At 36.7% G+C, this 23,003-nt stretch overlaps 1 protein-coding gene across 5 annotated transcripts in view; it reads right to left on the minus strand.

Annotated features, from left to right (window-relative positions):
* LOC132908009 (transcription factor AP-2-epsilon) overlaps nt 1-23,003 on the minus strand; it is a 202,637-nt gene that overhangs the window by 14,316 nt on the left and 165,318 nt on the right. For 4 of the 5 annotated variants that reach the window (XM_060961526.1, XM_060961525.1, XM_060961522.1 and 1 more), the window contains 3 exons: nt 20,813-21,028; nt 20,510-20,561; nt 4,940-5,138 (listed from right to left, as the gene is read on the minus strand). In XM_060961526.1, the coding sequence (XP_060817509.1) occupies nt 4,940-5,138; nt 20,510-20,561; nt 20,813-21,028 (467 nt within the window). The remainder of the gene's footprint in view (nt 1-4,939; nt 5,139-20,509; nt 20,562-20,812; nt 21,029-23,003) is intronic. The other variant, XM_060961523.1, reaches the window with a different exon arrangement.

The raw sequence follows: 23,003 nt of genomic DNA on the forward strand, positions 1-23,003 counted from the left end.
ACGTACGCATCCTGTTAATGTCACGGTTCTTCTCTCGTCGCAATTAACACTCGCTGATAAAAATATATCGTTTCTCACGGCGTGTGCATTAAAGCACGATTATCCTGACATAAACTGTGTAATTATCATCGGTGTCAGGACATTTACCACTGCCCCGTAATCCAAAGAGAACTTCGTTTTATGCAACCCGATGTCCTTCCACTTGTGCGTTCGTCCTTCCATTCGACTCGCCCGCGAGTGTTTCACGCTATTTTCGAGCAATTCGCGTGATGACAGTATCCCCATATATTTATTATATAGTGATTCCTTTGTACGTGACGAGAGCAATTCTCCACTCATTACACAGTCTTGTCCCGAGAACGATTCTCGCTCTTCTTCAGCGATCTGCTTCCCCGAGATTTCCACGATCTTCTTCGCGCCCTTCCCTACTCGATTCTCCCCCGATATGAACTTTAGGACACCCTGCAACACCCCTGATTACTCGAGACGTCCTCGACTACTGGCATCGTTAATCGTCAAACTCTGCGACTGTCGAGTGCTGTTGATAAATCAATGAATCCTTCGCGATCGAATTTATTATAGAGTGAAAAAGTAGTATAAAAATTATCAGATATAGGAGAACATTGTTTTTATAAAGAAAATGTATCTTTTCATCCTTAAAAAATTGATATAATTTTATTTAAGTGTTCTCCACTAATATTTGTTATTTTTTGTGCTTCGAGTATATTAATATAAGTAGTAACAAAAAGCGAGAGAAAAACTCAAGGAAGTAGAAAGAGGAGAAAGGCAAATTTTTAGGACCAAAAACTCTCTAATTTGTTGTTGTACAAACGTAGTTGACGATTTTATGAACTACAGGTTGAATTAGATAAATTTGATATCTTCTTTTTTCTTTAGCGAATAAGATTGCATGAGTTTAAAGTAATTTATTGTTAGGAGTTAATATGTTATTTAATTATTCGCAGCAATTTTTTATTCCTCAAGCGTTTTTTAAATGATTTAATTTGAACTATTTGAACCGTGCTATTTTTTCGAAACCGCAATAAATCCTGTGACTACGAGTGCTCGAACGAAGCGATAAAAGATAATAGACGAAGAAAACAATCTGTAATACGACCGACAAATGAACATCAATCTTTTTTCAAATAATCGGTGATGCTTAAATTATCCGACATTCCTAGTACAAACAATCGTATCTAGAGGATCTTTTGAAATGTAATATAACTGTCGATCGTAAAACTCCGTTTGGTCATAAAGATGCAACGTAATTCGAAAGAGGAGAAAGTAGAAGAAATAGATAAACAAGGGGGAGGAAAAATGTAAGAAAATTTATGGTGCTATCAAATAACCATTTAAAAATAATTTCTCAATGTAACTGTTATCGTTTACACTATCTATTCAAATTAAGAAGCTATCGCCGTTTCTTTTTATGCTTATGTTTTAAAATGCTTAAGAAATGTTAAAAGAACGATAATTTTAAGCAGCGCTAGCTATATAATTATAAAGTTTTCAAAATCTCTTTAAATTTTACAAATAACATAGACGTTCACCATGAGAGAAATCTTTAGTTATCGAAAGAAAATTAAAATTGGCAAGTAAAGATTATCCGATCATAAAGTTTAAAACTTCGTGCCATTTGTATATTGCTTAAGAGACGTATGTATTTAGTTTTACAGATGACTTTCGTGGTTGCTGAAACTAATGATAACTATGTCTTATTGTCGACGATGTTTCGCGTTAAAACACAAAAATTACAATGCAAAATTGTTTGGTACTCGACAGTAATTTGAAAAGTCGTTAACCAATTGTGGGAACGGTCAGATACGAAAATGAAACGTGAAATTATGAATAAAACATACGTTCGAAAGGACTTTTACGATTGCCGCGTGAAAAACGCGCGTGTAGTTACGTTTCCCGGCTACGAGGTGCGTAAACTTTTTGCACCACTTCGACAAACATTTGCACGATCATTATACGATACACCGTGGAATCTGAATAGCTTTTCAGACATAATCACTCGTAATTTAAATGCGAAAAGAAGTTAGTGGCGTTCTGTCATCGTAAAAAAAAGTTAAAATGTCAATTGCGCTTACAGCTTATGACCCGTACGAGTTTATCTTTTTTTATATCCGAGGGGAGTGTGATACATAATCTTATTTAATAACAGCTAAGGAAGTAAGAAAAATTACAATTCATCTAATTTTACGGGATATTTTATTTTTCTCGGGAGTCCACTTTGTCAAAACTGAACGCGTGTTGATTTAAATTAATGTAGCAGCTCACACGAAGCTTATACCTTTATGAATAAGAACAGTCGCTAAACTGTACTATAGTCACATCAGAATCAATTATAATCATCGATATTCATATATTTTTTCCTTGCACCCAATAAAAGTACCGTACTCATGTATTAAAATCCTTGATCACATACAAGTCGACCGAACTAGCAACCCCCTAAGTTTCCTAAAATTGTTCCCTTAGTTCCGCTTTAAAATCATCATCGCAGAGGCGAGTTTCAGAATCGTCGCGCGTTTCGACGGTTAATAAAATATTTAAACGTCATCCTCGCGAGGGGGTCGATCGGGCGAGCTGCGATTATAACTTCAGCAGAGCAACTGGCAATTTGGAAATGGCTGCGTCTCGGAAACGAACGCATGATCGTTCTCTTTGACTCGTAGCGTAGAAGTCGTGTCTATCGTAAACCTTAATCCATCGTGAAGGTAGAGAACGCGTCGCGGAGGAACAGGAGTTGGCTATGAGGATTGGCGAGGTGGAGAGAGGCGGACACGAGAGACAAAAGAAAGGCAGATGGGCACGGTAGAAATGTATGGTGGCAAGAGAACCCGGCGCGTGTAATTATCAGCCAGATCGCTATTCGAATGGATGAATTATATCGTCGCGGTCTGCGGTGTGCGTCGAATGTAACGCTGCCAGCCCGAGGGCTGCTCGTACAACCAGGAATTGACACTCGAAGCTATGCAATTATTAATGTCTCATTTGCATCGGGGATAGATCGGCCGCTTTATTGGCAGTTTATTCAGCGTTCTCCTTTTTTCCTCCACCCCCACTTATCCAGCTCGCACGCTCGTGGAATTTGCTGAGGTTCGATCCGCGGATAATCCTAACCGCGAGAGGCCGTGGGCTACGTTTTATGGGTAGTTAGCCATCTACGAGTTCGCGCGCGTAGGCGGGTGGAGAACGTTACAACTGTTTTTGTTCGTTTGATCGGTGCTTGTTACAGCCGCGACGAGAGAAGCATGGATTTCTGAATGATTCGAAGCATTCACGAGTGTTTTGTATGAAGAAGGTTTATGAATTCAAAAAAGGCAAACACGGGTCTAAGGTTTCGTAATGGTTTTGTGACGGTTGTGTCCAGTGATTGAAATTCTTGTTTAGCGCTTTGTGATTAATTTTGTTGTTAACGTTAAAGCATGGTAACGGTATTCGATGTTTTGCCTTCGTGAGTTGTGGATCGTTATTCATCCACTGATCGATCACTCACGATTATATAGATATAGCAACGACCATCAATGTTAAATCCTTACGACCAGAATTCTGTTTGCTTATAATAACAAAATATTACAGTTGGCAGTAATTCTTCACTTAGATCCCATAAAAATTATAATCTCTAATAACTTTGATACGTCGTACAGAAATTATCCAGACGCAGACACGTTAAATCATATTACCCTCCATTTAAACACGGCAATCAAACCTTCGTATTTCCGCGAACGTGGAAGCATTGACTCGCATCACTGTTTCCTCCACGTGGCCGTTAAAGTCTCGCGTATCAGAAGCGACAAAGACGAACAACTTTCTATTACTATTTATTACGGCTGGCTATACGTAGCTCCGAGTTAAATCTCACAATCAGTCAGATCTCTCTTTCGTTTGTAATCGGCGATTTCTCGAGCAAAAAGTCGAACACACCGCGTGCGTCATATACTGATCCACGTACGAGTTTGCGTTTATACTATATGTATACGTTTCACGTGCGTGAGATACATCCGGCCGTAGGTACCGGTGATTTATCCACGCCTTTGGTGATAAAGCATTGCGCAACGGATAATGTTCTGGCCGAGTAAAATGGTGAATCAGATAAAGAACGGCTCTTCCCGCTTCCAAGGGAGAAACTCATAAATCAGCCGGCTGTCCGTGCTCGAGTAAGAGGTGGCCGAATGAAGCGAACGCACGTTTATTAATTAACTGACTGGATGAAGTCTCGTAACGGTTAAACGTATCGGTATCTCGATTCTTTGACTATTCTCTGGTTATTCCGTGACTATTCCCTGGTCCAGGCCATTGTTCCCTTACGATGGTATAACCCTCTCGGATGTTTCTACCGCTAACAACAAATGTCCGGAAGTGTTTATGTTATTCACAGCAACACGGTGTCTCGTGTTTCGCATCGTTCCTACGCGTCTCTCTTTAGATAATGTATCGGTGAGCATCAAGCGATACCGTTAAAATACTTAATACGTACTACTTAATTTGAGTAAGAGGAAATGGTAGTTTATGTGCCGCCAGATAATTCAATTTCTAGATTTCGATTACCACGCGTAAGTAGCGATGAGATCAACTTTAGTATATCGTACAGTTACAAATTCAACTCGATTATAATTTTTAATTATCTGCGTTAATATTATACTACCGATATGAAGTTTAATGCGCTATATTAAATTTTTTACATCGTACGTTACAGAACTAAAATAATGTTGAAATAGCCTTTAAAACAAAGTGAAAAATCCATAGTTGCATCGAATGTTTCAGTGAAAGAGCTGGGGCTTTCACGATGGTTCGTCGTTCGGAGTGTAACGGCACGTCGTGTAACAACGTCGCGTCACTGTCTTACTATGGACGGGGCTAATCTCCTTATAAAATTGTATTATGCAAACGAGGAGCTGGTACAGACAGTGACAGTTTCAAAGCAATATCTTACCTCCGTAAGACTCCACCGAGGAGGCTCGCGTTTAAGCATTCCGGTGGCGATAGTCGTCTTTGTACCTCGGCTACCGTAACTTTGTACTTGCTGGTGCTGCTTAGTAACGATAATCGTCCTGGAACCGAACAGAACACGTCCGAAGGCTGCGCGTTCCCACTTAGCATCGCCTTCTCACTCCTGTCCGATGGTTTCATGTCTACAACAAACGAACAACCCACGTTTACATCTGAGAATTATGCGTTTCAATGATTGGAAACCAATTAACCGATGTACTGGGACGAGAAAGTGGTTCAACATTTTAATTTACGATGCAAATGAAGTCGATGTACTAATGAACGTTCATCGATTAAAACGTATCGAAGGATATCGAGACTGCGGTACCATGTAAGGTTTAAGAAATTTCTGATTGTTTTTTTGAAATTCTAAGCAATTGAAATATGGCATTTTAGATCGATGCCTGTGAATCTTAGCCTCGTGTTTAACGATGTTTCTCAGGATACGATGAATGTAAAGGTGTTTTTAAAAACCAGGTGTTTAAACTTGTTGATACAATCAGTTAAATGTTCGGCGAAGTGCTCGATATTATTTATATAGTAAACACATGTTAGTTTTATAAATGCAAGCTTTGAGATACATCAGGCGTGTTATTTATATCATATTATTTATATCATACATATCGTACATATCTAATGCTTTGTTTTCTGCTTCCCACGTCTTCATTGTCATTTTCTGTTCCCCATATTCTATTCTCCATGTTCATTTTCTGAGATCACAAAAAATGAAAATAATATTCGAAACAGCGAAAGAAATAAATTTCGCAAAATATTGTCCGATTAATGTTGCTCCGTTGATGAAAGGAACGCAATAATCCACGTAAGAATACAGTGTTCTGTTCCCGTAAAAGGTCAAAGAGGGTTTAACGAGTGGCCGATAAGGAATACCAAAACCGTAGGTTCTTCTGAAATTACCTTATACCCGGTCCAAGTCTATCTGTATAGGTGCACAACCATGATATCGGAGCAATATCCTCCGCGAAATATTTTAAATTCGCCGTACCTCGTCCTGTTTTCGTTTCTATGCACCGATAGTCCCGCATTATTGCATCGTTGCTCTGGAATGCTTAATATAAGGCTGCGGGGTTCGGACAAAGCTGTGTTATTACAAGGCAAATCGATGGTCAACTTATAACTTGAAGCTCTTCATCGTTGGCTTCGCTCGATCATGAGGTATACCTATGGTTTATAGCCGTTTAAAACGAACGCTAGTTTTAAACCGATATCTTCGAAATTGTTGCTGAAAAATATTGTAATACGACAACGAAGTATGCCGCTTTTTTATCGTCCTTTATTTTCGTATAATGTTTAGGTTTTACGTATAAAAGTTCCGTTCCGCTTTCGATGTTTCGAGTGGAACATAGGTTCATAGTATATTGTACGTAGTATTGGTGTTAGCGCCTTAATTTTGAACGCAACAGCTTCTCTAAACATTGGAAATATTTAGCAAGAACTTTGTCACCATCAAAATATTTTTAAATGTTTGAAATATCATAATTAGGGATAGTAAAAATATTTTTCAGTTTTCTGATTTCCATGTTATCACAAATATCAATTCTTACCGCAGAAATCTGGTGAAATTTATTGTATCATAGAATACCCGCGTACGTGATAATACAATACCATTTATCTGGTTGAGATTTGATTTGGATTGACTCGTAATTCGTTTGTATAGCGTTTGTGTATGTGAAAACACATGAAAGAGAGAGAAAGAGAGAGAGAGAGAGAGAGAAGGCACAGCAGGAGAGGGAAAGAGGAAGAGAGTGCAAACAAGTTGTCAAGTAGAATCAATCCACAACGACGTCTCGATCGGCCGGGTCAAGCGGGTAATAAATTTCTACGCGAACCAAATAGGTCGACGTGGATTTGTTCCGCGCTTATAAATCGTAATCTCGAGAATGAAGCGGTAGAAAATCGTGTAACGGTAAGCAGTCTGTCGATGAAACTGACCAGACAATTTCGTAGCTCGAAGAAAGATACATTTGAACGAAAGATACATAGACTTATGCATTAATAATTTTTATAACAGCGAAAGAACTAAAATTACATATTTCCTTACTTTCTAACTTTCACCGTATCAATTTTGCAATTCGAGTACACTGAGTGTAGAGAAATTAAATATTCGACGCTTTTGGCGATCGAATTCAATTATTGATCACGACCGCTAGCTAGTACGCTATTTTCTTTTTCATTTTTATCAATCCCACTCGTTTAAAGATTCTTTACTTTACTTACTTTACCTACTTTGTCTACTTGGAAAGCTACATGTGGTTCACGGACCATCGTACACAATCGTAATATCAAATGTCAGGAGGAATCATTCGAAGCGAGAGAAAAAAAATAGAAGGATGGAACGCTGTGGCTACCTTCGAAGTGTTTCTCAAGTTATCTTAGTCTGTTATCTTCATCTCGGTAACGGCACTGGAAGGTGCATTAATTTATTTAATGGGAATAACTCATGCTTTGCTTACGTTGGTCACGGTAAAACGTAGTCCTGTAAAACGTGTAATTATAGAGGGTTGTTTTAACCTTTTGCCGATGTGAATTGTGAAACGGTCTCACTCATCGATGAGACCGCTATCGGTCAATCGATCGTGAGTTAATTACAAAGGCATGTATCGGTTAATTCAACGGCCACGGGCAGGAATAAACGGTTCTATGACATTTTCATCGATGCCGTTTTTCAGCAATGACTCCTCGTTGACTCTACATTCGAATTGGCTAAAAAAAGAAAAAAGAAAAAAGCCGAAATATTTCGCTATTATGACAAATGCGTTCTGTTTAGAATCTAAAGGATAAAGTTACCAAAGTACTTGATCTTTTCGCTATCGACCTTAACTAAATGGCAATGCAACGAATGGCGACTGAAATTATATATTGAAATTCATTCACGATGATGATTTGCAAATTGTTGGGTGTACTCGAAAAAAATCCAACATTCCGCTTTTTTTCCTTTTTAAACTCCATGTTCTCTTTATCGTTGCGTTTTACTCTGAGGAGATTGTGCCTCGATTTACATATTACCAGTAATTTGTTATCAAGAACGGTGGTAGATATTATCACTAGGTTATTAAAGTTCGTAGGAATCGATATGTAGTTACTACAAGTAAATAACATCGATTTTTAATCGATTCTAATTAATTCTGTTTATATAGAGGCGTAGTTAAGAAATCGACAGTAATAATTCACTTATTTTCTCAAGTTATTATCCTTCCATTTTTATCCATACGTAGAGGTCTAAGCAACAAACAAGATGTCGCAGGAATCAAAGCCTGATACAAAAGACGGTTGTAAAAGCACAGGATGACAGTGAAAGCGTGATCATTCTGAATTTAAAAAAAAAAAAAAAAAAAAAAGAAAGAAAACTCCACCGTGCCGTAAATTCTCCGTATAAATTCGAAATTTAGCCGACTAATGAGATTTTCATTCATCCTTTACACTCTATTTGACGAGGGACCGGTATAGAAGGCATGTATCTACGGCAACATCCTCGCCTCTGTATCCCGGGATCGGCGCTGTCTTGTTTTAGCCCGAGATAACGTCTAGGAAGTCGCCACCAGATAATTTGTCACCCGGCCAACGTGGATATATTACCGGCGTTGATCAAACAAAAGTGCTAAGACCCTTGATCACGACTTCTAGAACCATGAAAACGGCTAGTTCTATGGCTTCTGCAGGGCTACATGTGACTTACGTTTATGTTAATTACAGTGTTTGTAACATAGCAATAATCAGACGCGATAATTAACGCCAGACGATTTTTCGTGGTAACGACTTAACTTGTGGCAATGAAAATAATAGTGACAATGATTTCTTTAATTGTGCGGACGATGATAAACACCGTGATTCGTTTTTCATTTTTTTTATTTGAGATTAATTTTGAAATCGATGGTAATTTTGGAGTATTATATTCTTAATAAACATTCGTACGTCTGAAAATTTTTTAAAATATTAAAGTTTCAAGCTTTTGTACTTTCATATTATCAACACGTAAAGATTAATTAACAAAAAAGAAACAGAATGGAATTATCTACTTTTACATCATCATGCTTTATCATGATTAAAATCTCATTGCGAGATTATTTTCGCAACGATACTCCAACTTAATATTTTTCATTGATAAGAGAAGGAATGATTGTTTGCCGGAGACATGGGATCAGCGGGACTGCAAAGCGTGGGTAGTCAATTAAGCTCTCGAACAGCGATAAATCGTCGCTGCTGTTTGATCGGGAGTCTGAATAAAACTTCTTTCATTGACATCATTGGATCTCGGGCACGAAACAACCGTCTGACAGGTAGATTGTAGCAAAAGGTAAACCGTGGGCGGGTTTCCACGTTGGAATGCTGTTATATTGTTGGGAAAGTTACAATGGAGTGACATTATCTAGCGAACAGTTTGATAACGCGTCGCGTGATCATGAAGTCTGTTGATAATTATGTGGCAATATTTTCTCTTGTTGAAACTTTCTGTCTTCTTTCACGATGCATCGAAATGAAAAACTGAAGAAGAAAATTTCCTAATTGTTTCTTCGTGTCGCAAATATGCGTGGATTTAAAAAATATTCTAATACAGTCCTGTTCTTGTATTTTAATGCAACAAATTGTTTTATAATAATTTCTTGTGACAAATCAAATTAACTAAATTATATATCAAATCAATATTAATAACACCAAGTAGCATCTATCAATCGTTAATTTTCTGATTTCTGGTAACCAGAGTATATTCTATCCGTAATTTTCACATTCCAATGGTTAATCGAGTAGTTTCAAAGAAATCAGCGGCATTAAAAGTAAGATGAATTAAATATACCTATCCATTAACACAGCCTCGCTCTGTCATTACTCGTTATCGCTCTCATTATCGCACACACGTGTCAAAGATTTTGCATATCTTGAAGTTTCTATTTTTTGAACGCTGGTAGACTTCAGCGCAGCAAACATCGATCCTTGTGCGATTTCTATACGTAATACGCATAAATCATTCGTCATTTACTGTCTAATTAAATATGAAAATACGATCCAAGCAAGATTTAAAAACGTCCCAAGGGTGCTCAAGAATAAACTTATTGCAGTTAAGTTTCTGGCATGCGTGCAATCTAGAATATATCATGCGTGTTACTTCGAATTCGATGACTTTTTTAAAATTCTATTTTTATTCATCACGAGTTCCTTATAAGACACAGGAAAATATGGAAAAAACCGTTTAAAGAAATATTTAATTTTCGCTATATCTTATATTTTCGAAATAGAACCAGACTGAAAATCATAGAGACAAAAAATTAATTGCAAAGCATATGTTGTTAATCTCATCGATAAAATGCAAATGTTTCATGTTGCAGTAATCATATCTGCATTAGGAAGTCGTAATATTATTACGGTAGAATGACTTACGGTTTCCTGAATGCAGATTTTATATAATTGAAATTATATATAATTATATGATAATGAATTTGTCGATTAAACTGTACAGTTTGTCCTGCAAATATCTATCTCCAAACACTTGAAAAAGGTGCTTAAAAGATGTCTAAAAATTATTCCGGAAAGAAATTGCCAATTCTTTCATTGCAAAATATCAAAACATTAGGTTTGAATAGAATTTAGAGAGAAAAGAAAGGGGATCGTCATGGAGCATGTAGGAAAGAACAGATTGCCACTTCGGTAGCACCTTTACACGCGTACTAGTTGTAGCTAATGGCGATCGTGGTTCGTGTAAGGGGTACAATTTTCATTCCAGCGGAAACGATCGAGAAGCAAACGGGAGCACAACGACCGGAACATGTTGGCCGTCAATGAAGCAACTTCGATGGTCAAACGGTGCACAAGGAATCTCTACCTGTACAGATGCACGCTTCTATCCTATTGGGGAGGACAGAAGGCAAATCTCCGGTAATTTGCCGAGAATGTACCCACACGCGGTCGTGAATGCGTTTCGTAGAAGTTATTGGCAGGAAGTTCACGATAATGGGCCTTAATTTAAATAACGCGCGGGAAACAAGTATTTTGCTTCTGAGTCTCTGACTGAACATATGGTAGGATATTATGCGTTTGTTTCTTAAGTCTTTTTGCAAAGAGAAATATCACAAAATTGATTTTTGTCTTAGTAGTTATTGATAGTGTAAAACTAAAGATGAGCTTATTCTTCTGGTTAGTTTGCTTACGTAGTTAATCAAAGGTTTCTCTTACAAAATGTTTCGAAATTCGGAAAGTTCAAATGATACTATACTTGAGCTGAAATCTTTAATAGTTTCAGAGTAGTTTTTCAAAATCGAGTAGAAAAGAGTTAAAAGAGTTAGGTATCATTAAGCTGTTATTAAAGAAAACTGGTCAATCTACTAAATAAGATATGTGCTTCGTCCAAGAACAATTTAAGCCATCGGTTCTGAATGAAACATTCAGTGCAGGAATACGACACGTTTTTACATGAATCAAGTTCCAGCGGCATTAAAATTGTTCATAGCGTGACAAAAAACAGGAGCACAATTATCATTTTAACGGCTAATGACCGGATGTGATAGCTACATTTTTCCCGATTACAAAATCATGCAGGAGAAGAAAGGAGTATGTATATCCGTGAATCCGGCTATTTTCACGTTTAAACCTTCCTTGGCTTTATCTACTGTAAAATAATAATAAAAGTACAATATTTGTAAAATAAAGCTTCAGTTTGATTCGAATGTTTTAATGAGAAAATGCGAGGAACTACGCAATTTCAAACGTTACGAGTCTAGGATTTATAACGAAGTGAATGAATACATATTTAAGAAACTGATTCTGTTAGAAATAACAAAAACACCAATAATTATGCAAAGATTTATAATCATGCTTGAAAAAAGAAAACGTAAAGCAAAATATTGCAAAAGAATTATACTTCCTACTTTTCATATTTTTATAACGCAACGCCCATCGATGAATTATAGATGAATCATTGTAATTAGAAATTATAATGATGTAATTAGAAATTATATGTATTCTTGGAAAGCACTGATACGTAAACTAAAGCTAGAAACTACATATTTCGTTTCTTTTCAGCGAATAGCATTTGAGATACATATTTGAATACTAATATATACCTGTATATGTATACGTATAATGTATATGTATAATTCTATTTAGCTAAGAATATTGAAGTATTGAGGAATGTCAGAGGTGTTGTTTTTCTATTTAAAAGAACATTCTATGTATGCGGTAAAAAAAGAAGAACGTGATTTCAATGTAGCAAAGAATCTCTTTCAAGTTTAAACATTGTGAAACGAAATTAAAATATCAAAAGGAAATATTACCAGCATTAATCGGAATACAGAAACGATTCTTCTTCAAACATAGTAAAATCATAAGGATGGCTATATCGAACGATTACATCAAATTGCATTAATCACTCCGATAATCACGTTTGGTTGCTAATTTCAGGCTGGTAATAAAACCGTTATCGCCGCGATACTTGCCAAGATTGATGGCGAACAAAGCTGTTAAAAGGTAAAAATTCTATTAAGAAATCGAAACAGTGGGAGAAAAAGAAAAGAGAAGAAAAGAGAAAAAAATGCAAAAGTTGCGAAAGCGATCAGTCGGTGAAATATATACGTCGGTGCCAGTGAAAAGTTAGCCAGAGAAAAGGCGATTACTCCGGAGTGATCGTCGATTTATCAATCGTCGCCCGTACGAGAAGAAACTTCACGAACCATGATCCACAACGATTCGCTATTATCTATAGCCCCGGGGTTGTTTAGAGAAATCATTACTAGTGGATGCAATTGCCAATGTCCATGATTTTAATGAGTCGATCCGCTGAACGCGTACATTTATGATTTATGACACGATTACATAACGCGATTATTACACAGGTGTATTGATAAATTAATACATTCGCGGCCGGATGCAAGCGTGTACATAGTGTGAACCGCAAATTAATCGACGCGAGCGGTTTCGTTGCTTTGTAATTAAGACGGGACAGCAGTTGTTAATACCGATTCGATATACCGATAACTGATGCGATCCTGTTTTTTGGGATATCGATATATCGACCGGTTCGATCGAATTTTCACCGTGTTACGAAACGAATTTAAAAAGTTCTTTTTGACAGTCTACATGGGTTGAATAAAAAATAAGTCTTTTTCGCATTAAATAGATGGAGTAATTTTTAAAATAATTAAGGATAAGAAACATTTCAAAGGACAAATTCTTCTAATTTCAATTTTTATTCTCTAAAATAGAAACTACCTATGGGTAACATCTGACATAACGTTACGTCAACTATTAGGTAACATTAGCTTAATTATTTACAAAAAAAAAAAAGAAAATCATAAGGCAATTCATAGAAGAATATTTAGAGAAAAGCGAAATTAATTTTGAATTTAATAACGTCTGAAAACCTGTCAAGAAATATGACACAAACATAATTGATCTTCTTTAAACCTCATGTTCACGAAACTCCTGATTTCATAATATACTATGATTTACTACGAACGAAACTAACAAAAGAGCATGATACAAATGCATAAGTAAAAGGTTGCGATAGACAGAATATCACAATCGCATAGAAATAGACAAAAGTAAATATTTGTCTACGCATTTGTCAAAATGATAAATTTCGTAGATCGATGCGTCAGTCGATTTTATCACGTCAAATATCATTGCTCAAGGCTAAATTTCACGTTACGTAAATAGCTGTCAAACTTTCCTTGTATTCAGCCGACAGATACACCTCACGTTTACCGTTCGCTCCTCCATCACAGCTTTTAGATAATCTTTCAAGAGTTACGTACGCAAGTACTTACGTGCTCGCTCGAAAGATCCTCTCCAGAGTAACGTGATGTTTTAATTGCTCTTGCAAGCCGATCATTTGTTTAGTCATATTTTTATTTCACAGTGCTACATGGTTGATTATCAATCAAAGTTGTAATAAGGGTGCGTTTGAATAATTATTCGAATAAAGTTTCTATTACGGACATTACTTTAGCCATGCTCGTTTTCGAATACGGAATTACATGTCAGTTTCTTCTTTTCCAAACTGTTTCTCATACTGTGTCCTAGTATAATGAAAAATTGCCGACACTTTCCACGACTAGTTTCGATCAGGATTTAATTTGCGATGAATATAAGAGTGTCTCGAAAATAAAAGTTTGTTGTTCTACTTGCACATTAGAAAAGATTGATCGAGATTAATTCTCGTTACTTTTATCAACGATAAAAAGTTAACCTTTTCTCTCTAACAATCTGTATAAAGATTATTCATTCGATACACAGATTATGAAAACGATATTGGAATAAATAAAGCGATATAATCGTACTACAGAGAAAAATATTTCATTTACAAAATTATCCCCATTTACATTGATTAAACATCAATTTATTGCTCGTCGTTAGTAGTATGAGCCATCAGACTTCTCTTTAATACCTTGACCCTAATAACAGATCTTTTCTCTTTAATACCCTCTGCAAAAGATATCAATTCTTGACGATCAGCAAAACGCTATTAAAATAAAAACTACATAACTTGTACCACGGAAAAAGAATATTTTATTTGCAAAATTATTTTCATCGTTTTATTTTTATCTCTACGCTGAAACAAACCAACGCTACCGTTCCAGTCTGAGATCTCGAACCCGCATGTTAAAACCTGCATGCATTCCATACGTAAAAGCCCTTAATTTGCAAAAGTGAGAATAGCCTTGAGCCGGTTGGTCCAAGTTCGCACGTGCAGAGTCCCGCGCACGCACAATTTCCTGGGCAATCAACGTCCCGGAAACTTAACCAATCGCCGCGTACGAACGAGTTCACTTATTTCTCGACCTTGATTGGTTACCACCAAGCGACTGGGGTGTGACTTTTCGACCCTGCCGCACGGCACGGCAAGACACAGCACGACAGGGGTGTAATCGCGAGGCAGGGATCCACCTGGCCCGAGGGCAACGCACCACTGGTCCTCGTTAATTTCATTAGGCCTTGATTCTAAAAGGTTGACTCGCCCTTGCACAAAGATGGTGGCCGCCCTTCATCCGTCTAACGCGACAGCCCGACAATTCTACTCCTTTCCAACGGAACAATGTCAAAAAGCCACTTACCGCTGATTCTCGACTCGACTTTCATTCGATTGAAATCGATTTACCGAGCACGCTTGAGAATGTCCTCGATTACTCTAGGACTATTTGATAGGCTTGAATTTGTCGGAAAGTTTTGTCATTTGCTGTTAACACGTTTGATACCATGATTGGAACGAAAACTAGAGCAGATCGTATTATATTGTTTATATTTTTTACAATGTGGATAAATTTTGATTTTGTTGATTAAATTTGTCGGAAAGTTTTGTTGTTGACATGTTTGCTATCATAGTAGATTGCAACGAAAACCAGAGCAGATCGTATTATGTTTTTTATATTTTTTACATTATGTACAAATTTTGATTTAAGAAAAGTCAATGTACGTTTTTGGATAAACGAACCAGTTAATATTTTTCCTACTAAGGCTATTCCGGACAGATCAAGGCTTCGTTCTTTTTCTTAATTTATCTGTAACAGCTGTGACTATGAAAAGAAAAATTATCTCTGTCACATATGTATAACATCGTGCTGCCGGACCAAAATTCATGATAGCAAATACGTTGAGATAAATAGAAGTCGATACGGATCTGGTGTTACTAAACTTTTTAACTGTGTAATCTGTCAGGTAATTAGTACGATTGATAAATTGTGGAACCATCAAATGAAATTATCGTGGGATAAGGTTGTTTGAAAGTATCTAGATGAATTTTATAGAGAGGATTTTATCTTGAAGTTAGTGGTTAAACGAGATAAATGGCGAGCAAGATTATGGTGTAACACGATTGCACATAGTTCTATGTAATTAAATATTATGAGTAAAATTTTTGTATGTCTTTGAAACTTAATATATGAAGTTTGGTATGATATTCTTGGCCAACTAAAAAGTGGTCTTGTTTAATTTTTAAAAGATCAGTATTGCTTAAGCTACTCTAGAGTAGGGATAACGAGACACGAATTCTAATGTAAAATTCAGCATTAGCAATGCAACCAGCCGCTAGAAATGTAATCAAATAAGAAAAAGATGCATAGAAATAGTTTCATTGGAAACAGGTTTCTCGTGTATGATGTAACCAATTCTTTAATGCCCCACAATTAAACCGCTAAGAGATGTAGATAGAATGCTAGTAAAATAGTTGAATGATATATAATCTTTACTGTGTTAAAAGATGCGAGGGAAACGAATTATTCAAATGTGACGACTAATGAATGATCGAACGAAATTTCTCCCATTTTAATATAAAAATCATATATTTTTCAACGTGTACTCGATAAAAGTATAACTGTTGATAAAAAATCAACCTTGATGATATACCAAACGAAGAATTTCATATGTCGTAGAAATTACACGCAAGAAAAGTGGACATAATATAAGAGATTTAACAAACGGAAAACTTCGTAGATTACAAATTATACAATTCTTTGGTACAAATAAAAAATCTCATTTACCAACAATAACGAGACGATTTTATACGTTTGTATCGAACGTGTGAAACAGGTTTGTCGAAGATTAAAATGATATTATCATAATGCATTCTTAATAAAACACATCTGACAACTCTCACGATAGCCAAAACATACTATGTTCAGGCTTCGTAAATAGTAAATTACGGTTCTGGTCATAAGTCAAATCGATCGACGTGGAAAGGCGCGCATAATTTTCAGATTCGAGCTCTGTCACGGCTGGTAATACCAAGTATACGTCAAGTTCGTTCGGTAATTTAAAAGCACAATGCGTAACGTGGCAGTTTGGAGGTTCCATAACGACGAAAGTTAATTGACCGGACGCCATTGACCAGGTAAATTAGAAAAATCATTAACATAGTAAAAGCGTGCCGTCTGTTGGCCTCATTTGAATGATTAATTAGTTCTAACATGGCTCGGCCTCCGATACCACAAAAACTCGTTTCCATTCCTTACGATTCTTATTTATTTCTATTCCTTACAGGGATCTCTTTTTCTCTTTATGCAGACCCAGTAACTAGAAAATTACTTATGTTTAAAATTCGTTAATGTTTCTCGCGATTATTTATTTGAAATAAAAAAGAATCTGATAAATCAGAAGCAGTGGAAAATTGTAAAAGTATCTTGCAGTTGTAAAGTTTGACTGTAAATCTTTTGGTTTGTAAATATTATCAAAGTCTTGATATATTATTCTTTATTCAAAAAGGAACAGATTACACCAAATAATGTCTGATGAACACTGCAAGCAGATGACAACAGATGTCAGATTATATGGTGTAACGTGAACTTGTAATTTAGAATGATTTCCCAAGTAGTTATCCACGACCTGCAGTTATAGTCACCAAATGTTCAAGCAAACGAAAAATTCTAACTTAAAATGAACTAAGGAATATTTTCTTTTTTAAGCCAAATATGAATTTTTTATTCTTCTTCCGTTCTTCATAATTAACTGCTCTCGCGATAATATTTTTCGAACTAATATATTTTTTACAATTTCATTTTTTTTAAATCTTCAAATATATTTTAATGTTCTTAAATTTCCTCAATCAACGAACAAAGTTTTTAATTTTGAATTTCTCGCAGCTCGAAGTTCCGAGAAAAATTCATTTCGTTCGTATACCTCGGAGCAACGTTAAACTGCTAAACTGGAGCACGTCGAGGAGTGACGAAGGAGCCAAGGTAAGCTGCAAGTAATTGTATAACCGGCTTCCGAGAAACGGAACGCGTATGTTGTGTCGTCGGTTGTACGTATTTGTCGTTGCTCTCGCCAACCGACTCGATATTCCAACGGTGACGAGCAGTTTTTACCAGAATGTGGGCGGAGGAGTGATACTTTGGATTTAACGAATTGAAATTATGAATTTGGCACGTTGAGACGGAAATATCATACAGATGATAAAACAATAAATTATTTCAACAAGAATACTTTAAGCAAACATATTGAATACGAAAAAGCAAGAAATTACTAGAAAATATATCGTGTCGAAAGAAATTTCAATTTTAGTACATTACCATTTGTATATATTACTCTAACGTCTAAGAAAATTCTAAGGTACATTATCGATACTTTCAGCGACTTTTGTCAGGAGGATTCATCGTACAAGCTCGATTGTAAAGTACAAACGAATAAAAGAACCACATCGAAATCTCGCACGTAGGTAGGAGAAAAGAAGTCACGTTAAAGTGAACACGCGTCAGGATAAACCTTTCTAAATTCGACGACACAATGTTGGATACGTCGTTGGAAACAAAGGCACAATGGCGGCGGGGAGTGAAATAGAAGGGAAGGAAAAACTGGCCAAATAAGCCGTCACAGGGCAAGTAACGAGGCATATAATAACCCACGGTGACACTCGAACAAACAGCCATCTGTAGGTAATACCCCTGTGGTGTGTAACGCCCCGAAAACTGCGCCCTGCCAAAAAATTACAATGACAATGAACGAAATCCGATCCGCCTGCGGGCACATCCACTCTAGTTTTATTTCTCCTTCGCACCTCTGACACGTTGCCGAAACGTATTTAGTTATACGGTACAGTATATTGTGACCGGTACACCTTTTCCGGCATTGTGTCGTCTGTTCAGAAAAATCAAGAATCGCGTCGGGGGTTGCAATTGTATTTTGTTATCGAACTTACGACAAGCGCATAGGCTAAATCTTCTTTCGAAACTTTGATAACTGCAAAACGATTAATGATTCACAGTTAGCCAATGATAAGTGGTGACTCAATAATTCTTCATTATCAATATATAAGTTTTTCTATTCTTTTGTTTAATTATGAGACAAATTTGAGTGTACAATCGGAAATTTACGATAGAAATTCTTTGATCTCCGATCAGAAAAAAGTATAGCTGAGAGTAAAATCTGAGTATCGACTGAGGATTGACAAAGCACGCGCGTCACACTTTCGCAACACGTTCACCTGGCTGCGGTACGTTCTTCTCGCATCGACACATGCGATCATCATCGATCGAAACGCACGATTTCTTATAACAGAGACATCGTCACAATCCACGACACATTTTCCCTTGCCATCATTGTCGGATAACTGGCTCAGCGTTACGTAATAGCGCATATTGGGCAGTTTCTGCCACCTCGGTATCCTATTCTACTCATGCAATAATTTAAATTTTAATGAGAATTTTATCGTGTCTGCGTGTGTTAAACGAAACTATGTTGCAATCTGTATAAATTGGTTATCTATATGTTTACAGTTCCAAGAATCCGTAGCAAGATTGACGTGAAAGCGCGACCCACTATCGGCTAGGCGAATTCCGAAGATAAACCTTTAATTAGATCGATGGCGTATAGATTTTTATCTAGTTCGAAGCCGTCTAGCTTGATGGCAATTTGAAAATAAGAAATCAATTTTTCGAAGTGCTGAGTTATAAGGTAATTTTCGGGTGGAAATTTGATTTATTTGTTTGACAATCAATGAATTGCTTTATGTGTAGCTTTCATCGCGGTTATCTTAATTCGCAGAATGGCAATATTCGATCAAAAAACCATTTGATCTTTGGTGGAACATAACTGTTCATTTTTGCTTTACTGTCGCGTAACGAGGAATCTTGGTATACATGAATGGTGTAATGGTCGAGGAAGGATTAGATGTGGCATGATTGTGGTTTTCAATACACAGTACCTACTTTAATGTCGAGAGAAATCCAGGTAATCCATCGATGTTTCTTTCGAACTAAACCTCAGTCATTTCTATGTAATATCTCCCAACATATTTTGTAACATTTTGTACGCAATTGATAATCTTTATTTTTCGTTTCAACCATAATCAAATCATCAAATGTTGAACGCTGTTTCATGAAAGGTGAAGCGGATTTACATCGATATGATTCTCAGCTCTCCATATACCACGAGAAATCGATGGACGATCGATGATCGCAACGACGTCCGGTCGCGGTTCATTTTCCTTGCAATTACGACCATTAGTGGCGTATTAATGGCGAAGGAAGATGGAGGCCATCCGCCTTTTTATCTTCTCGGCGTAGTTTGAAATTCATACTCCGTTCACAGAGGAGCAGTCGATACGACACTCTGGGAGATAAATTCTAATTAAAAGCGACAAGTTACCGGCATGGCTACTTTATATTTCCGGTTGCGCGGCCGACACGTTTTCCACGCTGGGATAATGTCCATTACTTTTTTTCCATTTATCCCTACGTGAAACGTCGCTTTTTACGCCGTTGAATCGCGTAAATTCGTCGATTCGTTAGAGATTCTATGTTTGCGGTGTTAAAACAGCTTATATGGCTTTGGAAATTAAGAAAACATCTTCAGCGATATAACACGTTGATAAGGTAGCAAATTTGAGTGGCGCATTTGATAATGAGCATCAAACCCGTAAGAAACTGGTAGGTTGAAAAGAAGATAAGATAAGGTGGAGTAAGATTATCGCGATAAAGTGGAATAAACGTTTTTACTTTGAAATGGAATACTTTAACACGATCTTATGGCAATGTATATTGATAATGTAGCAAGTAGCAGAAAGCAAGATATTACTTACTTTTTAGGAGAGGCAGGTCGTTCATGAACCCTCCATCGTCTACATTTGTGTTCTGAAGCAGAAATAATATAAAAGATTGAAATAAACACGTTCGTAAAAAAGCAATATTCGAATATATTTTGAATTGAAAGAGAAAGATTGTAGAAATTAATTCTTTAAGTCTCTGTCTTTTAAATTTGCTGGATGATATTAGCAATTAAGATTGAAATTTTTCATAAATATTATAAGCATTTTCATTGGTGAAACAGTAAGAATGCAACAGCGGTAGAACGATAATAGAGAAAATGTGTTGTGATTACGTACATCGTCGCTCACCTGGGGGTCGTCTACGAGGCTGCTGTGGAGAACGAGGTCGGTTTGGTCGAGACCTGGGGGTGGTAGAAGGGCGTCAGGACGGCGAACAGCGCCATATTCGACGCCCCTTCCACCGCCGCCGCCACCGCCACCGCCACCTCCGCCGCCACCACCTCCGCCACTACTGCGCCCACCGTCGTACGGAAACGACGCATGCATATTCGTCTGAAATTAAATATCAAAAGAAATATTACTTCAGTTACATATTGACAAATAACAGGAAAAAGTACTTGCAAATAAAAATTATAATTGGCGAAGACAAAGAATAAAGTTAGGTCAGATATAGAATTGTTCTATTTTTGCGTTACTTGATACGATCGGTAAAAGTAAATATCGAATATTTCTACTCGAGTTAATTGTGAAACTACTCAGCTGTGAAAGAATATCTCAATGGAAATAATCGTGGTATAGCTCATTATATACTTTGCTAGTAAGTCTCCGCACGTTGCCATGAGTAAATTTATTTAGAGACACGTGCACTGTGCATCCAATGCGTATTGTCAACGTTAGTGCAACGTATCTTTTAGGTTACGATATATCAGGAATCTAATGTAGCCTCCTTACTCTGCAACAAACAACACGTATTCCTTTTATGTCACGATTGCTGAAGTTCCCATAACAATCTCTTATTATTACTATTAAGTCTTAGATTCCTAGATTCTCTATATGACTTCTTCTGAAAATAATAAAAACTTCTAAACGTCAAATTGAAATAAGACTCAGCTCTCGTACCTTTAGACCGAGTCTCGATGATTCGACGATTAACTCGAATCACTGATATAATCGCATAGAAGCACGTAATGCAATAATGTTAGTCGAATCTTGATTCGCGCAACTTTTTGTTTTCTCCTCGTGAGGAATCGTTATACAGAAACTGTTCGGAGAATTTATAAAAATCAGCTTGCGTGTGGTGAATTCGCGTGCGATTTTCGTGGAATGAGCTGCATTCAGCAATATCAAGATTAACCATAAATCCATCCGGTGACATCGGGTTAATTTAATCAAAGTATAAATAAAATTTCAACAGGTCTGATAATTCGCCGAGGCGAACGTCCAATATTAAGACCAATTAAAAGCTGAGTAAATCCGGTATCGATTACGTAAATCACTCGGCAGCGCACTTTTAAGCGATATCACTCGTTCGACGAACAGGGGAAAAATTAATTTTATAAATCGCAATACCGACGGCATGTTTTCAAAAGCGTACACATTAAGAAGAAGACACAGCGTGGAGGTTGTAAACGATAACCATACCTGTTCATAAATATTTGTTTATTACCAGAGATCATATTTATTATTCTCATTCAGTACACACGTAGTTATATCATTGCCTACATAAATTATTATAATCAGTGTTATAATAGCACGTGTAGATTAAAATTCAAAAGCGATGGAACTTGATGTTTATGATCGTCGATTTTATGCGATAACCAAATATTATTTTTCAATGTTCACGCTTCGGTTAAGTATGCGTGAATACTCCTCCATGTAATTCTTTATTAATTGTTACTACCGAAAACGAATTGCATATTTTAATAAACGTTCACGTACTTACAGGCGCGAAGTTGAAGTTTGTCTCTTATGTAAGAAATTATACATACGTAGTTACAGAGAAATATAGAGGGGAAAAAACGAAGACAATCTTCCAAGAATTGAAATACAAGGTAGATATATGTTCGGAATCTTAATCACATATAGCGAGAAAAACCAGAGATTTTATCTAGACTGCAAGTCGGCCGTGTCACAAATACGGTTGTATTACGAGCCCTTACCATTATTGTCATACACCCTTGGACAAAAAGATAGCACATGTGTGCTATCATTAATTTCTCATAGATAGAGTCCGAATTTCCCAAGTTTGACGAATGGCATATAAACAGTACCTTGTAGTAATAAGGTATATGAGCTTGAAACTGTATCTTCGCTATTCCTCTTGTATTTATCAACAATGATTGTGAAATCCGGTCGGCGAAATGATAGCACACTTTCAAAAGTTGTAGTGTTTATTATCTACTAAATTGTACAAAAATAAAAAACCTTTTAAAATTTAATAATGTGTGGATCCTCCCTTATTCTCCACCACCTCCAGCATTCGTTTCGGCAAAGAACGATATAGTTTTCTAATATAATCCAGCGATAT

The sequence above is a fragment of the Bombus pascuorum genome, chromosome 6, assembly GCF_905332965.1.
Source record: "Bombus pascuorum chromosome 6, iyBomPasc1.1, whole genome shotgun sequence".
Classification (NCBI taxonomy): domain Eukaryota; kingdom Metazoa; phylum Arthropoda; class Insecta; order Hymenoptera; family Apidae; genus Bombus; species Bombus pascuorum.